This window comes from Sander lucioperca, chromosome 9, assembly GCF_008315115.2.
Source record: "Sander lucioperca isolate FBNREF2018 chromosome 9, SLUC_FBN_1.2, whole genome shotgun sequence".
Classification (NCBI taxonomy): Eukaryota; Metazoa; Chordata; class Actinopteri; order Perciformes; family Percidae; genus Sander; species Sander lucioperca.
Window position 1 is genome coordinate 2,752,097 of NC_050181.1, and position 24,924 is coordinate 2,777,020.

At 40.5% G+C, this 24,924-nt stretch overlaps 1 protein-coding gene across 4 annotated transcripts in view; it reads right to left on the minus strand.

Moving 5' to 3' along the window:
* The window catches only part of LOC116045786 (low-density lipoprotein receptor-related protein 8-like), a 78,277-nt gene extending 58,336 nt beyond the window's left edge, over positions 1-19,941 (minus strand). The window contains exons 1-2 of one of the 4 annotated variants that reach the window (XM_031293646.2): positions 19,773-19,941; positions 19,019-19,135 (exon numbers count right to left, since the gene is read on the minus strand). In XM_031293646.2, the coding sequence (XP_031149506.1) occupies positions 19,019-19,135; positions 19,773-19,839 (184 nt within the window). In that variant the 5' untranslated portion in view covers positions 19,840-19,941. Of the gene's footprint in view, positions 1-19,018; positions 19,136-19,460; positions 19,554-19,772 lie in introns of those variants that run through there. The other 3 variants (XM_036005278.1, XM_036005279.1, XM_036005277.1) reach the window with 3 other exon arrangements.
* Positions 19,942-24,924: the final 4,983 nt, after the last annotated feature.

Genomic DNA, 24,924 nt, shown 5'->3' on the forward strand with positions numbered 1-24,924 from the left:
GTGGAGCTGCTCAGTGGCCAGCAGATCAGACTTTGGTTGTATTGGGCAGCTTCCAGGTATGAATGTGTAACTGTGTGAATGTGATCAGGTCATTCCTGCAAAAGAGAGGCTGCCTCTCATTGAACCTCCCCTGAATTAAAAGTTAAAAAAAAAAAAAAACAGGGTCAGCCCAGGGTTATCTGACCTGTGTTCAACCCTTCTTTTGTTAATACAAACTAAACCAGTCAACGGTTAATCCCTGAAAAAATGTTGCTGCCATCTCAATGTTGCCATCTCAAATTGACTTAACTTGAGTCAAATTGGCCGGAAGGTGTGCATTATAACATATATTGTATTTTTAGATAGTTTAACAGTACACGTGTGTAAATGAATTCTTAGTCTACTGTTGTGAGTGCAACCCTGCTTGGAACAGCACCGTAAAGCCTTGATAAACCACCTCATATCTTTATCTCACACACAACCTCATCATCATCGTCATTACTTAATAAAAATAGCATTAAATCAGCAACACTGAAATGTGCCCCAAAAAAGTACTGAGGCCTAATAACAATCACAAAAAAGATAAACTTCACGGCCATATTTACGTGACCCACAAAGCCTGCTATCAGGTGTGCATCACAACACATTCAGGATGACAGAGGTAAGGGAGGCTACTTGCTGCTGTTCACTGCCCAGCATTTATTCTGACCTTGTGTACTAACTAAAGACACATACTGTTCTAATTATAGCTCCCAGCCTGCTAAAAGACATATTTCACATTGGCACAAACACCTCCTGACTAGGAGGAGACTGGGCAGCGTAAGCTAGCAGAGCTCCTTAGTTCCTTCAAGGCCGCCTGAGAGGGATTTATACTGAAGCCAAGTTTGGATCAGCTTGGCTAAACCCCAAGAGATTTACCTCGATGTCTGAAGTATGAGCAATATCAGACAGTAGTACAGGTGGTTGTACACCGACATCTGTGACAAGGCAAACAGGACACCGCTGAGCCACATCGACATTCCGAAGTCTCAATTTATCAAACTGTTTTCAAGCTTCAATGAAATTCTTTTTATTAATGCTCATGTGACGGTCCACTTCCTTTCGCTCTGCATGCTCATATGGAGCATGCATGGGGGTGAACACGAACACCCCACACACACACACACACACACACACACACACACACCGACACCCACCCACACACACACACACACACACACACACACACACACACACACACACACAACAAAAAAGCTGTGAAATAAAACTGAGAAATACTGTTGAGATGATAACATATTGGTGTTTACAAAAAAAGCGTGCCACTGCTCTGACTAGCAAATACACACACATGTCCCTGCCCTTCACCGCATGGTGCCTGCACCATGTGTCTGCCCTTCTGCTACTCTACTTTTTTCCTGTGTTTGCTGGTTTAGAGAAGCAAAATATGGTTGATAAACAGGCATATGCTAACATTTTCATCCTACAGCCTAGCATATTTACTGGGACACACTGTTCCATTACACAAACTACAGGGCAGACCAAAGCTGCAGAGGACACTACACACAGTCAAACAAGCTAAACCCTAACCCTAACCCTTTTATTTCATTGATATCAGCTTACTGTTTACTGTTCACTCTCCTAACCCCATATTGGAACTGTAATTTAATTTAATTTAATTTAATTTAAGTTACTGAAATGTGAAAGATCATGGCCTTAAAGTGCTTGGACATGACTGAAGTTAGACCTATTATAACTCTGGCTTGTTATCAAATGATCAATAATGGATATAAATACATTGCAATACATTGACCAGACATGGCCATTTATTAACTGTATTAAACACAGAGGAGGAAGCAATAAAACCCTGTTTTTAGCTCAATGACGTGTTTGGTTGATGTAGAAACACTCTGAACATCTTGTAGGGCCGCTGTGACTCATGTTATGCTGCTGAATGAGATGAGTGCAGTCAGACAATGAATTGACCTACATTAGCTAACAATACTTGCATATGTTTAGTGCTTATCATGTGTTTACTATACAGCCACCATAGAGAAATGCCAGGTGACATGCATCAACCTGCTTCTGCAAAATTCTGTAGAATGGTATCCATATTAACAAGAAGGCATCAAGTTCATCAGCAAAGAACAAGGCTGTAAACATATAAATAGTGCCCATATGACTGATTCATAGCATATCTATGAATATATGAGATCAGAATGTCAGAATAGAGAAAGGAACAGACAGAGGAAGATGATTTAGATAACCACATAGGACCATAGTTGATCCGATAAATTTGTACTGTCGCTGTTAAAGTAGGCTGATAAATCTTTATGGAGGGTTGCCGTGAAAAGATACAGGAAACGCAATTTTCGTGTTCACGTGAACAGAGCATGTTAAAAGCAGTTGATAGAGACGGTCATGGCTACTGGAGGAGCGCAAGAACTCGAAAAGCCGTGCCGCCGGCTACAGAGCTCCGTCGTATCAGCGGCAGTTGGTAGTTGAGTTACCCGAGAATAGAAGTCTTTGAGCTGGGTATAGGGCACAGGTGCTACTCGTTTCGGCGGACATTACGGTTAAGTTTAGGCGACAAAAAGTGGGCGTTATGCGGCGACAACAGTTAAGTTTAGGCACCAATCCAAGACCGTGGTTTGGATTAAAACACGGAACACGCATTTCCAGGGTGAAAATCCTTTGTTTTCCCCGGGAACGCAAACTCTGCTCCTGGCTTGAACGCACTGTGTTTTATGACAGTTCTTTAAGAATTAAATGGAAAGCATTTTAAAACAAAATATTGTCCCGCCTTTTGTGTGCTGATCCAAAATTATCCGATGCACCCCTATACAGCACATTTCAGAGTGTACTGTACCTCCTTTACAGCTTGCATGTGGTATTTAAAAAAAAAAAAATACACCTGAAATTTGCACTGTATACTGAATCTTTACTACACCTCAGCATTTATATACATTCTGTCTATTCATGTATAATGTGATATTACTGATCTACATCATCATCTAGACCACACTTTGCACCAACTGTATATTGACTCTTTACTACATCTCAGAATTTATATAGACTGTCTGTTTATGCATAGCGTGTTATTTCTGATCTACATCACTACCTAGTCCACTATTTGCACTGCAACTGTATATTGACTTTCACTACATTCACCATCTACATAGACTGTCTATTCCGGTTAACTGTGTTATTACTGACCTATATCACTAACCAGACCACAATTTGCACTGTATATCGACTCTTTTTCTCTTTTTTCGACTCTAGCATTTACATAGACTGCCTATTCATATATATTGCGTTATAACTGATTCAACACCTCTAACTAGATCATAATTTGCTCTTCACTACATCTCAGCAGTGTTATAGACTGTCTTTTCATGTATATTGTGTTATTACCATATCCCTTTCGCATATCCTTCGTCTTACTTATACCTCACTTTGCACCGACTTTGTAATGCCTACTTAATCTGCACTTTATGTAGCCTTTTGTATTCTGTATTCCTATTTTGTATTGAATGTGAAACTGTATGTTGTCCTGCACGCTTATGCTTTTCTTGGCCAGGTCGCCATTGCAATTGAGAACCCGTTCTCAACGGCCTACCTGGTTAAATAAAGGTTAAATAAAAATAAATCAGCATCAGTGATGCAACCCAGCTGTAATGTCAAGTAATCCTTTGTAATTATTACTTCTGCTGGAAAGTCTAACTTAGATACAGCCAGGAATTTTACATCTCATTATAGAGTTGAAACAATTGTTGTACAAGTGGTTATACAGTTTTATTTGGCGGTACAGCTTCTGCACTCTGGGGTATTCGCTGCATGAAATTCAGTAGTCTGCTAATGATTCAGCAAGGAGCACAATCAAACCCCAGGGGTGTCAGAACAGACACATACACACACTGAGATTTGAAAGGCATAGCTTCAAGAGAAACGTCACCAGAAACAGATGACAGGAACCTCACAGATGTGACGGGGGTGATGATGAAGGGAGTTAACAGCACAACCAATTTGCAGCAGGTAGAGAACTGCAGGAATACACCTTATCATCTCACACCCATATCAAAGGCATTGTTTTATGTGTTGACAGAGATTGGTGTTTCAGCTTAGAATCGGCTGATGCACCAATGACTGAATGTCCTGTGTGAACTAGGGCAATGTTTCTGTACTTATTCTGCAAGAACAGTTTAAAAAAATGAAAAGCTGTGATGAAGAGCCAAGCAATTACTGAGCATTTCATTTAAAAGAAAAAAAGAATTTTGGCAGAGGAATCTAATTATGGCGAGCAGTGGCGGAAGCAGGCAAGGTTTTAACAGCGGGTGTTTGCAGGAACCAGTCCCGACTGCTGTCTCTAAATCCATGGCAAAGGTCAGATAATGTGCACTTCTCCACAGCTAAAGCTAGTGCCTGCACCCCCAAAATCCTTCTTTTATCAGAAAAGGAGCAGCAAAACAGGAAACTTCCTAATAACTAATCCTGTTATGCAGATGGACGGGCCTCTTGTGGTAAGATAAAATGTTGAAAGCTTTATTTTGATAAAGGCCTGATTCTCTGCCAAGTTCATACATCAAAGTCTTTGCTAAAGGAAACAAATGCATCATTGAAACTAACTTTGCAGATGATAATACATTGTCAAATATATACAATAAAGTCTATATCTAAAGTTGGGAACATTCCAACTGAAGTGCCATCCAAATAAAAGAAGACCAGCTGGTTGGTGCAGTTTGTCACCGGCCCCACAGTTTTTGGTAATAAAGTGGGGTAGAAAACAAGGAGATACATAATTCGAGGACGGATCTCTCAGCCAAACAGCTGATACCTTCACTGCTGCTTTTCCATCCAGAGCTTGTCCTGCACGCTCCAGTGGAAATCCAAATCTACACAGCAGCCAGATGCTCCTTCTGCTTGGCCTGAAACACCACAGTCTGCAGTTCAAACCAAAATTCCTGTGAACTTAACTTTTACACTCTGCAGAGGATGCACCCTTCTGCTTTGAGATGTCCTGTGTGTTATTGAGTCCTGAGGTATTGTATATCTTGTCACAGCAGTCCACCCAGACATTTTCCCTAGAGATGTATTGATTAGACTCCAGATTTGTAACCTTTAATTATTCATGGAAGCTTGACAACACACACATCTCAGCAATGCCTTGCATCACAAGTTTTCACTGTAGTCTTTTGTACTGCGTATCAGCTACTAAGCAATTCCAGTGGTGCAGCTGGGGGTTCAGAAGCTTGCTTAAGGCAAATACTCAAAGAAATTTAGGAAGAGAAAGGGAGGGTGTTAAACTTTCCAAAAAGTAAACTCAAATCTCCAAACTCTCAAGACCAAATCTTCAACATCTAGGCTATCACCGCCTGTACATTTCATTAGTTTTGAAGTTACAGAAGAAATCTGGAATAAAAGCTTTCACTACAAAGATACAACTTACTTTAAAGTCTGACACACCAGTTCACAGATTAGAAGCAGACAAGTTTCAAAGCCTCATAGAGGATCTCGGGGGAAGATATCAGCGCTGTGAGTTTACAGTACAACACTGTAAACGGTGCAAGTTTACTGATTAACTAAGTGCACAAATGCACTCATATGAACATACGCTTTAAAAGATTGACTACCAGACATCTCGAGTTCAAGACATCTAGGGTTACAAAATACCATCTGAAGTGTGCCTGGGCTCCAGCACACACTCAAATTGTACTTTTGCACGGGCACACACATTAATCTTTCAAATCACTCTTATCCAACCTTACAGAATTTGTAAAAACAGCCTTTAACCCTCTTTTACAGCAATTTGAGAACAAGTATGACTCAGAAATGACAGTCTGCACTGCTGAGCGATCAGATGAATAGAAATTAATGAGGAGAATCCCAAAGTGATTTCCCCCCTTCACTTCAATGTAGCTGCACACAGGAGACACTCTTCTTAACAATTATTATCCATCTGGCAAAAGTAATTATGACTGCAGGACCAAATGCAATCACTCATCATTGAGACCTGACTGACACAATCCATATAGTCTGCAACAATGAGCCGGTGGGTCTATAATTATAAGATAAATTTGTGATGGGAAAATGTTACCCCAATTAAACACTTTGTGTGTCTTCCATTACCAATTCTACCAATGTTCCATTGGTTGCTTTACCAAATGACTGACCAGCATTGCGGACCCCTAGAGCCACACTACTAGTGTGGCTAAAAAGCCAAGGTGCAAATGAGACACATTGTAGCCAGATGTTGAAAAGGTGTAAATATATCCAACTCTCCAAGGCGCATACGTAATCTTACTCCTCCCAAGTGTTACTATGTCAGTAAGTGTGGGAACTTACAGTTTGTCCCATGTGATAGTATCAGCTAGTGTGACACAAATGATCCGTCCTCCTGTCACATACAAAGCGACAGGAAGGAAGCCCCTCAAGCAATTTTAACATGTCATATAGAAGGTGTAGCATGCTGTTGTAGGGTTTATCAGATCCCTGATCAGTGCAACCACTGAATAATCTGTATGTTTGAGGGAGTGAGTGAGAGCCCATGAAGATGAGCAAAACTACAAGCTCACTGACTATCAATACAAGTCCCACATGTGTTTGTGTTCATTTCTGGATAGTTGTTGGCAAGCTAACTAAACAGTTTTTGGATGTAACTAAATTGCTAAACTCTTCTGGTGTTATGTATCCGTATATGTACACCTTCAGCATTATCACCACCCTGGACTGGTGTAGGGTCAACCCTGATTTGCATGTAGCCAGATCTTATGTCTTACGTCTGTTTCCCCTTTCGAAAACTGTTACCCTGTGCTTTTACCAAAGCGCTGTCGTCTCGGCGGGGAGTGAAGCAGAGGGACCGTAGGCTCTGTGCTGTTGCTGGCTGATTAGCGCAAACGCTGTTTTGTTGTATGTATCATAGCAACGGTTTGTATATCCATTTTCCCTTTTCACACAAGCGCAGAGCATAAGTAGTAGTTAGCCGTCGGCTGTAGTCTTTGGGGTGTGTTCAAGTGCAAGTTTTTGGCCAAGACACAGGCAAAGAAAGGTGACGCCAAAGTCAGGCTTCGTCGCCACTAGTTCTTTGCCATCTGCCTAGTGTGTCAGGGCCTTTAGGTTATGTTAAGAATAGGTGTCGAGGAGATTATCTGGTTGGGGTCAGGGCTAAGGTTAGGTTCAAGTTAAGGTAAAGGGAAACACAAATCGATGCTAGAATACTGGAAAGACTAACATTGTAATCTTGTATATACATATGTGGCTAATGGTAAAATAAATCACATCTGGATTTTATATAAACATGAGACACAAGTGTAAATGGGGAATATGATCCATTACAAAAGTTATTTTTCATGGGTATCTGGGTCTCTGAGATTTCTCTGCATTCAGACTGCTGATCATGAACGTATAAAATAATCTATTAAAGTGCTTGTGGGCAACCTAAAGTATGTCACTACATTGCTGTTTTTGAACGCAACACAGAAAATAAAATAAGTTAAACTTTTAAAAGGGTTGATCTCATTACTTTCGAGCAGTCTTCCATTACGCATCTTAAGTTTACAATAGGTCTGGATTTAAGAAGAACATGCTAAAAGTTCCTTGCCACTCTAAGTCACAGGCAGCCAAAAGCATTAGAAGAGCCTACAGAACAGTCACTCCTGTATATGGAAATGTGTGCCACAGTGGATTATAGTGTCTGTCTACTAACCGAGGGACTGTAATGGGAATTGGGAGATTAGCCTTTTACCCTGCAAAGAGAATGAGCCACATATCTCTCTTCTCTCCTTCCTTCTCTCTCTTTCTTGCAGAGACCTGACTCCAATAACACAAAACACAATGTAGAAAGACCCAGACTGGCCTGAAGACTAGGGCATTCAAATTGCTGTGACAAGGGACTGGGAGCAGGATTTTACACTTCCCACTGCAGACGCAAATTAACATAACTGTAATATTGCCTGAGGGCAAATTTCTTGGTCTAGAAAATCTGCCCCTCGCAAGAAGGAATCGTAATTAAGACACAGCCAGATTTTAGTCCCAACTGCTGCTTGCTTTTGAACATAACCCGACAGTTGTATGCAAACACAATTCACAAGCACATTTACCCACTTCTGCAAGTGTGCGAGTAGACCTTCTGTTTTAAGCTTCATGCTTTGTCTGTTTTTAGTTTAGTTTTTACTTCTTGTCTCCCACAAACATAAACAGCACACTGGTGTCAGACAGGAGGAGCATGGTCACAGACAGCTATTGATGGACTCTGTGAGGGCTGATATCCTCTCGTGTGGGCCCACCAAAGGCCCGCTGTCCAATCAAAGAGTCCAGCAGCCACCCACCATAGAAACAGATTACTCAGACCGTGACTAAAGGCTTCCCTCTTACCACCAAAGCTGCTGAATGTTAGCAAAGTAGCACAATGCAACTACTGCAGGGTGGGCCCATCACAGAAGCTGTTGCTAGTAATGCCTTAGATGAATACTTCATCAATGGATTTTGAAGGTACCTTGAAGCCCTGAGGGTTAGAAGGGTATGTGACGTTGTAAATACTCCATGTTAATTATTAATTGTTAATGTCAAAACACACAGATCTCTTCCTTTTTGCAATGCAAGACTTTACACATACGCATGTGCTGAATACAGTATCAGTATGAACAAATTACACTGTATCTCAAAGTAAGCATGACACAGCAACTGCTGCTCTTTACTGGGGTTTCTCTCATGCATGTAAAGCTCAAATGGCTCCATTAAAAGCATGGTACATTTGTCACACATCGGATATAGTATTTCGGTTTGCCTCATTTAAACTAATAGGAGAGAAGTGAAGTGCTTCATAAGCTGTTTTCATAAAATCTTACTGTAGCCAAATTGTCTGATGGATATTACAGTAGCATTTGTCTACATTCCTAAACACCAAAATGTCACAACACAAAACTTATTCAACGCAGTACTGGGTAGACTGATCAAGCAATGATCAAGCAATCCTCTTCATAGGCATTGACTCTAAAAGTTATAGAAAAGTGAGATTTGGCAGTATAACATTACCATTGAATTAAGATTTTGAAGTCATTTTACTCCACTTGAATCTGTTGGCACAGTTTCGGCATTTTCAAAGCCATTTTTAAAAGCCCCTGGCATAAAATGAATGCAAGTTTGCACATAAATGTCGAGATCATGACATTTTTTACAATGCACAGTGTGAAATAAGTTGTAGCTTTCAGTTGCAATAGCAGCATCCTGTTGCATGAGGCAATTTAATGAAGGTTTTTCTGGGGCATTTTTGCTGCTATTTCTACCCTGTAATAATACATGTGGTGTCGAGATTCAAAGTAGGCCATGGTACTGTACTGTACAGTATGTAGGAGTGAGGTTTCTGCTATAACAGATCTTTGAGGGTCAATACAAGTGAAAAGCTACAGTAGATTTAGTGATATTGGAGGAGGTGAAACAGGTGGATACAATAAAAGCAACATCTGCATATAGTGCAATAATTCTGCAACAAATAATACAAATTTTAAGCTCCAAATTATATTTTTATATTATATATTTTTGGAGTTTACAAAAGGTAGTGTGTATGTCGTTTATACAAGTCAGCCTGATTTGCTACCATTTTGACTGATAAATACAGAAAATGCAGCATTGTAAGTAGAGCAGGAATGCTGCATGTGTGCCTGGTGTTGCCAGCTGTCGGATAGGACAAGCAGATGCTCTGCAGCGAGTTGGAGCCTCCTACAAAGATGCTCTGTTTGTCTTCATTTAAACCAAACGGGCACCATTGGTTTCACTTTTGTACTCTGGCTAGAGTAGGAGTTTCATCTTTCTTTGCTGTCTGGTTTTCTTTGTTTGCTGTGGTGGCTTTTCTACCTATCTCTGTAGATACTCTTTCTGTTCACTCCATACATGATAACCTCCAGATTGTGCGGCATAAGACAGAAAACACATCCTCAACTTTGACCTTCCTGAAGGAGAGACTACAGGTGATTTTTAATGGGCTGTCTGTGTCTTTTGCTACCCTTTATCTGATCTACATCACAACAATAAGACTGCAAAACAACCACTCTGAAATCAATGACACTGCAGCACTCTTCATCACTGCTCCCACCCACACCACCCGTACCACAACAACACCCTCCTTGGCCCGCCTCTCTACTGCCTTCTCTTCCTCTCCCTTTATTTTTCTCCACCCTCCATCGCTCTTGTTCTTTTTCTTCTCTATCTGGTGATCCGTGTCACAGACGATTACATCACTTTTCGTGTACAATAGGTGCAAACAAACCAATACAACATCCTATACTATGTATTTGTGTCAAGCTATTAAGTATCTTTTAGTGTGAAGCCTGTGTGTGTGACTGTGCGTGCCTATGTGCATACATATTTGTGCGTGCATGTGACTGGCCGATGGCTATGCATTTAAAACATATCTATCTCTAGGCAGAGCTTAGCTGCTGCGCTTTGATCACAATATGCCTCCCTAAAGCACATGAGGTCAGGCACAACTCAGAGAAACCATCTGCCAGCTAACATTTCCCACTGCTCTGCTTTCTATCAGCGTAATATTTTCTACCACTTTCAGGCAAACTTCTGCCAAAGTACTGAGCTGTAACATGCACACAGTCAGGGTGTATCTCTTGAATAAGCATTAAATTCTTATATAGACTATGATTTAAATATAAGCTTTCTAAATTAAAGGCATGACTGACCTTTCCTGATATGAGATCTGCTTTGTCCTTTAAGGGACAGGGAAATCTATTTAAAGCTCCACTTACACTGTGATTAAGGTTAAATGATGGGGAAAGAAATTTCATTTCAAATTTCAAAAAAGGCAACAACAAGAACAAGTTTTAAGCGACAGCATTTGGAAAGATTCTGCAATTTTGGTATTGCACAATCATATTTTTTAGTGCGTTTATATGCACAGCAGTAACCTGGTTATGCCAGCTCTCTCCTCTGACAACTTTGTTTGGTTTATTATCTGTAACCAGTGTCGCCCAGTGCCGGGTGGAATTAGCAAGCTAACGTTAGCTAACTAACGTTAACATTAGCCTGGGGCCGCAGCGGGGGCTGCTCGGTCCCTCCACTTTTTTGCAGAGAAACAGCGTTGACAGCCCCGGAGATGGATAATCTGTTTAGCCATCTCCTGGTGTCCGCTGCTGCCTCGGCGGAAAGTAAAACAGATGGACCGTAGGCTCTTTGCTGCCAATGGCCCGCTGCTTATTCGGCCAACGCTGTTTTGTTATATCATAGCAACAATTTCTATTATTTCCAGGTCAAAAAATACTCCAGTGGAGTGGGGAGGGGCAGTTGGAGCATGCGCATATGCTTAACCCGATTATACTCCGGTTAAGGTGTATACATTCAGGAATACCCTGGTTACGAAAGGAGTTCTCTAGGTCTGTTAACCTGGTTATGAGAACTCTGATTTTAACCGGGGTAAGGTGTTTACATCAAAAAATTACACAAAAATCGGGGTATTGCCTTAACCCGAACATAATCTTTTTTTTAAACTGCATGTAAACGCACTGTATATGAGAAAACTGAGCAGGTTTTCAAATGATGGCAGATTGATTGATAATGAAAATAGCCAATAGCTGTAGCACTACAGAGTAAGTAAGTTACTAATTATTAAATCTTTCAGCCCTAACTGTAACTACATCTTCAGTAGGTGACCATTGTTTAGTCTCTTTGTCTGGCCCTTTAGAAGAAATGCAGCCACAGTTATAAATGGGTCTGAGGGGTGGGTTGATGGTGGAGACATGTAGACAGGTGGAATGATTTCAAGGCAGTGATGACCTGCATGTGAAGCTTTAACATTGTGATGGTGGCAATGTAATGAGTCACTGTCTAGCTGTGCAAGAGGAAGGTGATTGTTGCTACTTCTATGAGTGGAACTCATTCATCCAGCCACACTGAATCATCAAAAAAAATAAAGAGACTGAGGGCTTTGGTTGCTGTGTCACAGCCATTTGCTCGTCATTCCAATTCCCTACCACACGCGCTTCTGACTCTCTCTGTTACCCTGGCTTGACTTCAGAGTGGCATAATGTCCTCTGTATGTCTGTGATGAGTGTGTGTACTCATCCACAAACAGATAAATCAAAATAAAGTGAGATTCGCAGCCACACTCAACCAATCCAAACATCCCCGGAGCCTTCAGCAAAAATTCACAAGCAGGCCTGTTGAGTCACATGAAATTACATTTTTCACAAAAATGAATCACAAGTTGCAAAGGGCCACCACAGTTCTTGCAATGTGGGCCAACATCCTCCCTTGTGGGTCTGTTTTTTTCTGAAAAGGCGCTGTGTGCCTGGATGCCTGTGGCCCCAAGGCCTTGGTTTACAGAGCAAGCAGCTTCTCTCAAACAGCCAGCATGTGTGTTATCGACTTTCATGCTGGGTTTATTTCACTGCCACCCCTGTTACAAAAACTATAGCCATGTGTAAACACTAGAGGTGTTGAAATTAATCAAATAATCGATGCATCGAATCGTGGACATGGACGATGCTGCATCGATAATCGGCCGGGCCATAATCGATTATTTCTGTTTACAATTTAATGTATGCCTAACAACCTTTCTGTTTACATATTCTGTTATGTTTTGCACATTCAGGAAGTGCCATGTGCTCAGTGCTGTAGTTTTATGTATCCAGTTTATTTAGTATTAGAGCACTGCACAATGTTTTGTTTTTGAAGCTTGAAAAGCTATGAATTAAATATCCTATATGGCTTTAACAGAAAAATGTATTTGACGCGTCGTGATGCATCGAGATATCGAATCGAAGACATGATAATCGTAATCGAATCGGGAGATCAGTGAAGATTCACACCTCTAGTAGACACATCACTTTATCAACTCATAAAAAAAATATACATCTCACCAGATGCATGCAGAGACTGTCCTTATTTTTTATAATTTTACAACAACTGTCAAGTGTTGTGAATATTTGAAAGAATTAACTGCTTGACGTCCGCAACCGCTTTTTTACTTGACATTTACTAGTGTTCTAAGCTCCATTGCGCTGTTGAGGGAACATATTTTGCAGCGTTCATTGAGAATCAAGAAAGCTCTAAATATGTTCCCCACAGCTTTTAAACAAGATTCAAATAAAGGCACAATGATGCGTTAGTTGACTTAAAAACATCAATTTTAAGACCAGAATCCAGTGTTGAACCACACAGAAGAGTATTCTGTTTAAAAACCAGTGTTGCACAGATTTCCAGTTTATGCTGTTGTTTTAATACCATGGCAATATTTTAATGATTCAACTGAACTAAAACAGCATTTTTCATGAGGCAACTCACACTGCTAAAAGTATCCTCAGAGAAATATAACATTATTTTACTTCTGAGATTTCTGGGAGGTGTAATGTTTAAAATGATGCAAATGAGTGCGTTCTTTTACGTGTTAAGCACTAAAAACCAAGTGGAATGGGGGATAAATACATGGTGAGTGGGGGCAAGGGGTTGAGGCTGAGTGATGTTTTATATCCCCACATTAATCCCTCTCTCTCTCCCTTTCTTTCTATGAGCATCTTTGCACTAATCTGAGATAATAGCTCAATTGCAGACTTCTTAATGATCACTTCGGGCATGCTGGCTTTGAGACACGCAGACACAGGCCAGTAGGCCAGTAGGGCCAGCGACCAAGCAAGCAAACACAAACACAGTTATACACACACATGTGGACGGGGATTAGACATAGGCTGTATTAGAGCAATGGCTTCTGAGAGTTTTACACACCTGATGCCAACAAATGCACTAAACACTAAGTGCACCCAGGGAGAAAATGTCTAGTCACTGTCTAGCGGTCAGATGGGCAGCTGATTTAAAACCTGATTAATACTTAATCAACTACTGGACAAGTATACCATTATTTACTGCATTTACTGCTTAATGGTAAGGTCAAATATCTCCGCATTTCATTACTTAGTTACTTACGTATGCTGTGCATCTTGCTTAAAGTTGATCTGAAAATCAAATTCATTTTTGCCAAAACAATCTTTATGTGTGTTTATATCCTTAGGTTGCTTTGACTTGTGTATTTATTTGGTTAAAATTGTAATTACCAAAGAGAAGAAATCCAAATCTTTTAGTTGTTGTCCTAAATCGCTCATGGTAGCCAAACCACAACTATCTGGGCTTGTTAGAAAAGGGCGAAAAACTTATTGCATCAACATTAACAGACTAAACAGGGCTATGACATGTTGACAGCAGGTCTTAAGCAAAACTGTCTCTAAAATGTCAGATTCCTGCTTGAATGAAAAAAGATAAAAGGATACAGTTAATAGAATAGAGGTTTTTACTTGCCATAAAATGTTTGCTTTGCTTGCATTTTTTTTACACTAATTAAGTCTCTATCATGATTATGTGAATGTGAGTGCGAGTGAGTGAGTAAGTTAACAGAACATAAATTGACCACAGACCCAATGGAAAACATGCCTCATTACAGTACATGGAGAGATAAAGACATAAACCTTTCCACGCTGTGTACAGTTGTCAACAGACGTGGAGCTTATGAAGAGAATTTGATAGGAACACAAACAACCTTTCGGACTCACCCTGCTGGCCAGATTTATTTCTTTGCCCGCTTTCTATCACTTCAATTTTATTCGTTTTATCCAACTCTCTTTGTTCATCAACAACACCTCACTGTCAAACACATCTCTTCATGCAACACAAGCTAAGACTGTGGAAGCTAAGACTGTGTGTGTGTGTGTGTGTGTGGCACTCTATGTTCAGACAGACCAAGACATGTTTTCAACACTGCTAAGTCAAAATACAACAAGATGATGGGTCTCTCTCTCTTTTCCCCAAAACCTCTATGACACAGAGCAGAACATCCCGGGTAACTGTATTATTCTTCTGCATTTACAAGTGGATCCCAGTAGTTGGCCAATCTGCTTCCTCATTTACAATCAGTGGACATAACTTCACATAGATTGCTGTCAACTAGCCTGGCACTGTGTCCACACAGCGAGGAGAACTTATAAACAACATAAAAACAGAGCCATGAGTACTGTGCTCCAGTCACCCATCAGGAACACTATGATTTTTGTTGTTGAGAGAAGAGAAGGGAAGAGAAGAGAAGAGAAGAGAAGAGAAGAGAAGAGAAGAGAAAACTGATACAGATGGTATCTATAGCTAGATATAGGTAGCTATATTATAGATGGTAATGGGGCCAAATTGGTTCCAAATAGGTACGCTTAAACAGATAAACAGAGATGCAGGTAACACAACTGTAAGTGAGCATTAAGACTTCTGGAGGAGATTTCTGGCAGCAAAAAAAAAAAAAAAGGAGAAGGCGGTTGAAAACATCAAATGCAGAGGATAAGCAACACAAAAGCAAATCCCATAATGCATAATTACTTTCAGTTACCACTGAATAACTTGTTTCTCAATGTTCTGTCATTTGTATCCCAGCAACACCTGAAGCCTGTTAAAGAAAATGGTAGGATTTCAAAGTTAAAGCCAGTGAGCAATTGTGACTATTGTCGAGAGATGGAAAAAGCATTCAGAAGAGCTATATGGTGCCTTTCAGTGGGCATGGCATAACCTCATCCCTGGAACACACGAGAAGCCAAACTAATCTTAGATAATGTGATCAATTTACAGACTGTACAAGAAAGTAGAGAACATCCACATAACAGACCATGTTCTTGAGACAACATCATAAATAAAAGATACCTGCACACTGGATTCACATTCATGGTTTTACTCTGTCTTCAACTGGTGTCAGATGTAAGCTGAGCAAAAAGCAGCTGAGGTTTAAACACTGTTGAATAAAGCATTAAGCAAGGTTAATGACTAACTTTTTCCTTTTCCTAAAACTTGCTACTGTGTGTTGGCAGGACTTCAGTTACAACTGCAGCAGAGGAGGCTGCATCCACTGAAAAGCTTTGGAATAAAGAAATTAACAATGACTACAGGAGGTGTGGGGAAGCGTCAGCAGTTTCAAAAGTGAGTTTGCCTCTTAAGGAATTTATTGGGATGTATTGGGTAAAAAAAACTCAATGGGAGGAGGCACACAGTTTGTTGCTGACTCTGCATGTCAGAGGAAAACAAAAGAATACTTTGAGCTCTACAATATGTGGCGATGTAAAAAAGCCTCCCTGCAGGTATCGCTGTTAAATTCATGAACAAATGGAACGTTATCAAATGCAAGGATGAGAAGAAAGTCAAGCAGATGCGCTGGACTTTGCAGGTAATGCAGATAGATGGAAACTGGGTGATATGCTGCTATAATCAGGGGGAGGATTAAACGGAAGCTCCATGTCAGAGTTGGCACAAATCTGACTTTGAGAATTCAAGGCAGAATTCTTTTGTTGTCTTCACTGCTGTCAACTGCAGACGAGGCAAGAGGCAGGGTGGCTTGGCATCTCATCCTCCCCAGAAATGTTATGCAAGCAGTAAACAAAATACACATTTTCTATTATGGTTTATGTAGATTCAACTTTTCAATTATTTGTCAGAAAAGTCCAGAGTTCATTGGTATGCATTCATTTGTGTTTATACTCACGTGCATCTGGTCCATACTTGTGTCTGTGCATACCTATGAGTGCAATTATGCATATATGAATGTATGGGTGCATGCAGTGACTGGTCAGTGGGGAATAGAGTTTGGATGATGGGGGATGGGATGGAGTCTGGGGGAGGACTGGTGGGGGATGGGTGAACAGGAACAGGGTGGAGGATGAAGGAGGATCATGATGCATAAAGGGTATGAGCAATAACAGTGTTTTAATATATTTACACCCGTTCTGTGAGGTTCAACTACAAGCACCAGTCAGGTTGGAAATAAGGTGACACTGGCATGATAAATAAGGAGATGCGGCAAAGGTTGCTTCCTGTCAGCATATTTCATAACCATGGTCTGCTGGACACATTCAATCACTGGATTATTGGGCTTGGCATTGTGTTGTAAAATAATATATTGTGAATACAAGTACAATAAAAAGTGAGACCATCCGTTCAACCATTCAGAAACTTAATTTAAAAAATGCAACCACTTCACAGTTAACAATAAACTAACTGTGTAATTCCTGCACAGGATTTGCTGTGTGTACAACCTGAATCCTTACCACACTCTCTCCCCTGTGCAGCATATGTTGTGCAGGTTTACACTTCACTGTACTACACTGTCCCTCTGTCTTTTAGCCTCCTCACATGCAGAAATAGAAAAAAGAGTTTACAGAAGCAACCCCGAGAATGACTTAAATATTGCCAGAGCTGCACAGTGTGCCAGAGAACCTCTTCTCTAAATCAAACAGGGTGAAAGTTGAACAACTACTATCCTTGGCCAATCAGTGGTCCAACATTACCAGAATGCCAGTGCAGAGACAAATCTGACTCTGCGCAGGCCAACCAGCCTCATCTGCCTGCCTATGCAGATACAGCATACTTGAGGAAAGGAAATGGACACAGAGTGAAGGCCACTCTCTAATATAATGGCAAGTAATGCTGGACTGTCGTGATCATCAAATGGTTGGTTGACAGTAGTCTCAGCTTAAAAGGCTTTCAGGAGGAGTGTTTTCACTCAAACCCTAAATGTTTAAGAAGCCCTGCCTGATGGAAAACACACAGGGGGTAATAAAACCTCGCTAACAATTTCCTATTTCATTCATAAAAGAAATACTGAGGAAATAAAGCCTGACAGAGTAATGAGTCTCTCCAAACATCAGGGGTTTGTGTGTGTGTGTGTGTGTGTGTGTGTGAGGCAGTGACACATGAATGTTTTAGGAGCAAAGATGCTCCAAATGACCGACTTTTTTTTGGCATGCCCGAGGACTCGTCCTGCTGGCCTCAGAAACAGGGTAACAATGGCAACACCTCCAGACTAACGTGCAAAGGAACTATGAGGTGTTCGTATACAACAGGTCTGTGTGTTTGGGAGTTTGTGGGAGAAAGACACAGAAACAAACAAAGACAGAGAGAGGTATGAGGAGAAATAAAGGAGTATGTATATATGTGTGGAGAGGTGCAGGAATTCCTCCCGAGCTACAATTAGCCCAGACACAAAAGAACATTGCAGCATGGCAAACAGGGCTTGGATTCAGCTTTGGCACAACTTCACTGGTTTCAGCGCAAGCATTCCTCCAAAATATAGGCCACTGGCTCACAGTCAGAAAGGAAACTGAAATTCTATTATTTCTGCGCAGAACAACACATCCAAGCTACCTGTCAGAGCTTTGTGCACTAGACCGATGCACCACGCAATCTCTCAGCTGGACAGCTTCTTATTTGAAGATGATTGGAAAATGGTTCCATCCAATCAACCCTCATTTAAAGAAAACATGCTTGTTGAGCATATACTATATAAAGCTTTATATAATAGACATATATGAAATATATAATATATATATAGCAGGGATAAAATCACCTGCACACACTTTGGGCCTGAGGCCCACACGCACACCTACTCCCTCAAAACATGATTTGACTTGTGCATCTTTGTAAAGCTTTTATGTCGCCCTAAAAATAAGGCACTGTCCTGCTGCATAATGCACAAACAGAAAAAATAGATAAAATGCTAATAGGATAGCAAATCCATAAAAAGAATGATGCCTAGGGGAGATATGTGTGTATTTCTGGTTCATAGCTGTTAACATGAGAAAATACAGCTCATTTAGATAGAGGAGCTTTAATACAAATTCCAGTCATGAACAGACCATTACTGTAAGTCAAGCTCTAATGGATAGCTGATGGGAGCAGTTCCAGGTATTGTCTCTTGATGAGATCAATGATATACATCTAATTAGTTTTTTAACTTTTGGAATATTTTTCATGGATATAAAAATACCTAATGGACCATCTATACGATCATAAGAATACAATATGATGCTTTTATGTTTTAGTACAGTTAATTGTTCTGGGTGTGTGGCATGAGGAAGGGAGGAGTTGCAGTGACCTATAATTATGTTTTTATTCTTTTGTTCTATTTTGATTTTAATGTAATAGGCTATTCCTATTTATTGTGATATTTGCATAACACCCCAATCATCACAGGTCTTTTTCCACAGTTAACAGACCTTGTTTGCCTAAATGTGCCCATTTTAACACTTACGACAGTTTTCTTCATCACTGTTGTCTGAGCAGTCGTCATCGTCGTCGCACCTCCAGATTGTCGGTATACACCTTTTGTTGTTGCACTGAAACTGTCCATCCTCACACTCATCCGTTGCTGGAAGAAGAAAAGAAAAAAAATAAGGAGGGGAGAACAGCGTCCAGATGGATCAGCATCAAACGGATATAGCGGAGTAGTAACCGCTTGTAGTTCAACTGTCATTTGCAAATGAATGCCTAATTGATATTCAGCATTCATTCAGGCCAATTGGCTGAGGCGCTGGGAGCGTCATGGTCTGTGTTTTCTTTCAGTTATTGATCTACTTTACCATGATAATTAAAAGCTGTTAAATGGGAGAAGAAGGAAACAGGAGACGAGGCCCCGTAATTCTCCACAACATGAGGACAAAGATTCAGTCTAGGCTACTACAGAGCTACTATACCTCTGATGCAGTATACGCTCACAGCCGGGAAACACATGACAGATCCTGAACACCACGCAGCCATCCATTCACAGACCAAGCAATCACACATTAATATTGAACAAGTCATATTCGGGTGTATTAATGATAGAGAAAAGTATTTTTTGTCTTTTCTCTCTTTAGTATCAAACGAACGCGCGCGGTGAGTAGACTACCCCCGGCAGCGCTTCTCACCTCCACAGCCCCATCACTCACTCACACACTCACACACTCACACCACGGTTAGATTTGATTTCGTTAATGTCTCACACGCAGGGGAAAAACACTACTGACCTTCCGAGAAATAAATCCTCAGGACTAACGAATGAAAAAGTAGCAATGTCCTTATATCCGTCCACATTTCTAAAGTAGGTGATGGAGCTCATTCACATCCACAAAACAAAGCCCGAAAGCCGCTCTTGTTGTAACGCTGCGACGCTGCTGCCTGCCTCTCCGCTGTGAAACACCCCCTCCCTCCGCCTCACTGGCTGCCCGGGGCGTGACGACAGCGCGTGGGGTGGGGAGAAGAGTAGGAAAAAAAAATTATATTTGTAGTATTTATATTGTAAGTATTTTGAGGTTGAAAAGTCATCCTTGACATTGGAAACAGTGGTTGACAAAACAATTGGTCAATATATAGCTTTTCCGAAGCTTTCGAGCAGTAAGGCAACTAAATGGGCCTTGATTTAATATTTTTGTCAACTACTGTTTAAAGCTCAAAAATAGAATAGACAGATTTTTTTCTCCAACTTTTTTCTAAAAAAAATTGAAAAACTAACAGAACTACAACTAAATTACACAGGCCACAAATACACATAGTACTGTAGGTGCTGTTGTGGCCAATATGGGACAAAAAAACATGAGCTGATTTGACCCATGTATTAAGTTAATTGTGATAACTTGCCTCTATGTTCATAATTCAGCCTTAAATTGGAACACATTTTTAATATTACGCTGTAGTCTAGTGATTGCAAACCAATATCATAGTAAGACAACAAAACACAGAGGTAACCAAAAATCCAATGCTGACACAGCACTGTGGAGACTTGCACCAAATTGCTTCACAAAGACACACACACACACATATATATATATATATATATATGCCAGCCACTTGGTTATGGCGTTCCAGATATGTCAAGTAGCTGGCATACTGTACAGGAACATCTGTGCCGGGCATGAGCTGGAGGTCCCAAGGTCAAAGTGGGAGACTGAGAATGACAAAGCTAAGATCCTGTGGGACTTCCTGATCCAAACTGATAAAATGGTGATGGCTAACCAAGCGGACATCGTGGTGGTCGACAAACAGCAGAAGAAGGAACATGAGAAGCTTGAAAAATACCAAGGGCTTAGAGAGGAGCTAGAGAAGATATGGAAAGAAAAGGCAACAGTGGTTCCAGTGGTAATCACTGCACTCTGGGCTGTAACCCCCAAATTGGGACAGTGGCTCCAGCAAATTCCAGGAACAACATCTGGGATCTCTGAGTGCAGTCCTAGGAACAGCTAAGATACTGCGCTGAACCCTCAGGCTCCCAGGACCCGAGCTTGAAGGAAGAGGACCACTCTCAGGATGGGGCGAGTGGGGAGTTGTTTATATATATATATATATATATATATATATACACACACACACACACACACACACGCACACACACACACACAAATATGGGATCAGGGAATTTAGATAAAAACAGAAAGAACTACTATATACATAGTATAATAGAAAAGATGTATGGTAATTTTCCCAACCAGTGCAACAGTCAGTGTACCCCACAGTCTTAAGAAAACGTCTAATAGGCCTTTTTACAGCATGCATTTTGACTTGTCACAGTAAGAAAATCAAAGTGAATCATTAACGATGGCTCCACCAGCATGCACAATACCAGCACCCTAAAACAGAAGCAGCTAAATGAAATTCAGCCTCCATTACAATTTTTGGCGATTGCTTAGCTACACACTAAAAGTGAATGCTTAGACAAAAGCATCAAAACCCCTAACTTTTTGTAACCATGCCAAAGGCACCAAAAGTACAAACACGTTTTCTGCTATGCACTTTATTTGCAATTCTGCAACACACTTCTTGCAAACACAACACACTGTTTCTTACATTAGAAACTGTGTTCAAGAATGAAAACTCTTGCAATCATCTTTAACACAAATTCATGAAAACATTATTTTGCTAGCCATCCTCTAACGTTAATCCCTATCCTAGCAACACACATGCAGGTATGGACAAAATACCCTTGCATAACATTAGCACTGCAGTAAATGCCTGTTTGGTGTAATTCAAACCTGTATTCTCAATGTTGTGTTTATAATATGGAGGTAATAATGCTTTTTGTTTTATAAACAAACGTTTGTTTTAACAATCCAAACATAAATTTCACCTTGTGTGGAAAATGTAGGCGAAAAACAAAACACTACCCTAACATTAACGTTACCCCACTAGCTAGCTAGAACTGCTTTTTCAAAAAAAAAATCATGTTAGGTACTGTATCTTTTAGTCAGTGTTCTAGAGGCTCTACTGTTAACACATCTGTCATGTAATCCATGAAGACATGAATGTCTTCATTTTTATACCTGTGAACAATGCAGTATTGTGGTGGCAGGACTGCAAACATGTGTGATAGTCATGGAGAAAACTAGCTGTTACTTTAGCTAACAACTGTGTAACACTGGTTTCTAGTAGGCTATGGAGAGTTAATCAATCTGTTGTCATTATTCGGTAAGTATGTTACATCATCTTACCATTTACAAAGGTAACACTGTCAGAGGCCTTTAGTCCTTTTTGAACATCAAAGAAAGAACCAACAAGTTGTGTGGGCTGTTTTCTGGCTAGAGAAATGGCTAACAGCACGACAAACAACAGGCTGCCCATCTCCTGGGTTGAGTGAAATAAGTAAGGAATTCAACATCAGAGAAATGCATTTTGACACAGCATTTATCCAGACAAGTGTACTAGCTAGTAACACAAATCAAGTGTGTGTGTGTGTGTGTGTGTGTGTGTATGTGTGTGTGTGTGTGTGTGTGTGTGTGTGTGTGTGTGTGTGTGTGTGTGTGTGTGTGCGTGCGTGCGTGTGTGTAAGTGAGAAAAAGAAAGTGGGGTCCAAGGGTTGTCCATGTCACACCCACTGAGCCAGTGAAATCAATTTTGGAGCATGACAGACAGGAGGTAACAGTGGTACAGTGATGGGGACTAGCAGGAGCAAATAAGGATCAGGAGGTCAAGCAATTTGGTGTCCCTGTGGTGTGTTTTGTGTTTACTGTGGGTAGAGTAATTTAGAAAAGTAGCTAGCTAGAAGTCTACTCAGGTTCATGGCGGCGCGTGGATCCACACACATAGCCAAATAGATTCTTAATTCCGTCATGAATGTAAACAAGAGATAGAAAGAAAGTATGGCTGATGGAGAGCAGAGGGAAGTGAAACACACAGGACAATATGGCTTTATTGAGGCAGAAACCAGCATGCTGGGCTCCACCTGTTTCAGCATCTACATAAGTCTCTTGTACAGTACCGTATCCTGTTCAACGACTACATTATTAATATACCCCAAGTGCAATAATGTGATGTGATTCTCATTTATATGCAAATTATGCAAAGGTGAGCCGCAGGCTGTACGGCTTCTCAGAGGCAGCAGCAACAGGAAAAGGCCCCCTGTTCCTCTTTCATTAACCAAATTTCAGCATTATTGCTCTTACTAAACACAATGAGGTAATACTCATTGGCAGATAAAAGTGCATCAGTAGTACATTTATTTACAAGGTCTAGAGGCTCCCAGCCAGAGCAAACAAGACTGCCTTTCAAATCTAGGCCAAGGCCATAACTGACAGCATAATTAGTAATTTTGATGGAGATAAGCTGAAGGATAACTTAATCCTCCTCCCAACCTCAACATGTAGTTAAATACACAAGCAGACAATGGCACACACATGCACATATTTGCACATTGCATCACATTCCCCGCCAATAAAGTCATGGCACTGTGGAGAAAATCAAAATAGTTGGGGCCTGTTGTCATGGTTGCACAGGAACCACCTGGCAAGAATGAAGCAGTAGGAGCAGACTGAAAAAAAAAATGGTTGTTGAACAGGTGTTCAAATCCGTTACAGGAATTATACTCTGAAAATCAGTATGTTAGAAATATCAGCCAATGTGATTTTGGCTCAAATGTGTTCCTGCCTGTAAGAAATTCTGATTCTGAGCTGTGACCAGGGTGTTTAGCCATACAGGAAAATATTCCAACACAAACTCTGTCTCTTCAAGGAAAATATACCCAATACGGCAAGTTGTCAGGCAAATGACTTGGGAATCACAAAGTAATGATGAGTTTTTAGTTTACATTTCTATCTCCTTAGGGTGTATGATTCTCATCATGCAATATAGACTTATTATGAAACATGGTCGGATCCAGCTGCCCATAGTCATGGCTCACGTACTGTAGGTTTTGTACTTTGAAAGATAATTATTACACGTAGCCTACGTGTTATCATTTGTGCACATTGGTCTTGCTCAAGTAAAAATAAAGTGATGGATAATTGATGTAGCACAAGAAATGTTTTCAGTTTAGTTGCAAATCTGATTCTCACCCATCAGAGATAACGCAGAGTAAATTAAATTTACAGTCAATTTGCTCTGAGGAGTGAGTCATGAAAATGCTTTTAACACACTGAGGATTAAGCAGGAGGCTAGGTATATCTAAGAGAGTGAGAGAGACTGTCAATCAACTGAACTATGCAAATACTAGAAAATACTTGAGAGCAGATTTTGCATGCCTAACACAGGTCATGGTTACAAGCCACTGTGGAAATAGTAATGATGCTAGATGAAAAGTCAAGGATACACCAAAGTTATTCATCCAGAGGGGAACATGATTGGTACAAATTTTAATGGCAATCTGTCCAATAGTTGTTGAGATCTCATTTACAAGTCCACCTGCTGGTGGCACGAGAGGAAAAATCAAAGGATCACTAAATTCATCCTCTGGGTACCGCAAATGTCTGTACAAACTTCGTGGCACCCAATATTTTGGGTATGCAGCAGGGGACCCCCCCCCCCCCCCCCCAATCCATCGCGCAAGAGTGCTGTCAATCTGACAAATTTGATTTCCATTGGATCAGTGTAGTGTCACTTTGCTGCATGTTCTGCCAATCGCTGCCTTTCCATTTTATTTTTAGGTATTTTAAACACACATTGTATGGCAACTGTGTACTTTGTTAAAATGTTGAGGCCAGTTTAGAAGTAGAAACATTTAACTCACTGTAGAGCACTTGAAATAAATTGTGTTTTGCACTTTTTTTCTGTTCTGTTTCCTATTATCTGAAAACTGTGTACAGCAAGGTTTTCTTTGTTAAAGTTTGAGGCAAGTTTATTGTAAGTGTATTGCACTTTATTTTTATACGGTTCTGTGAAAAAACATCTTCCCAGTCCTTGTCACATGACTATCCA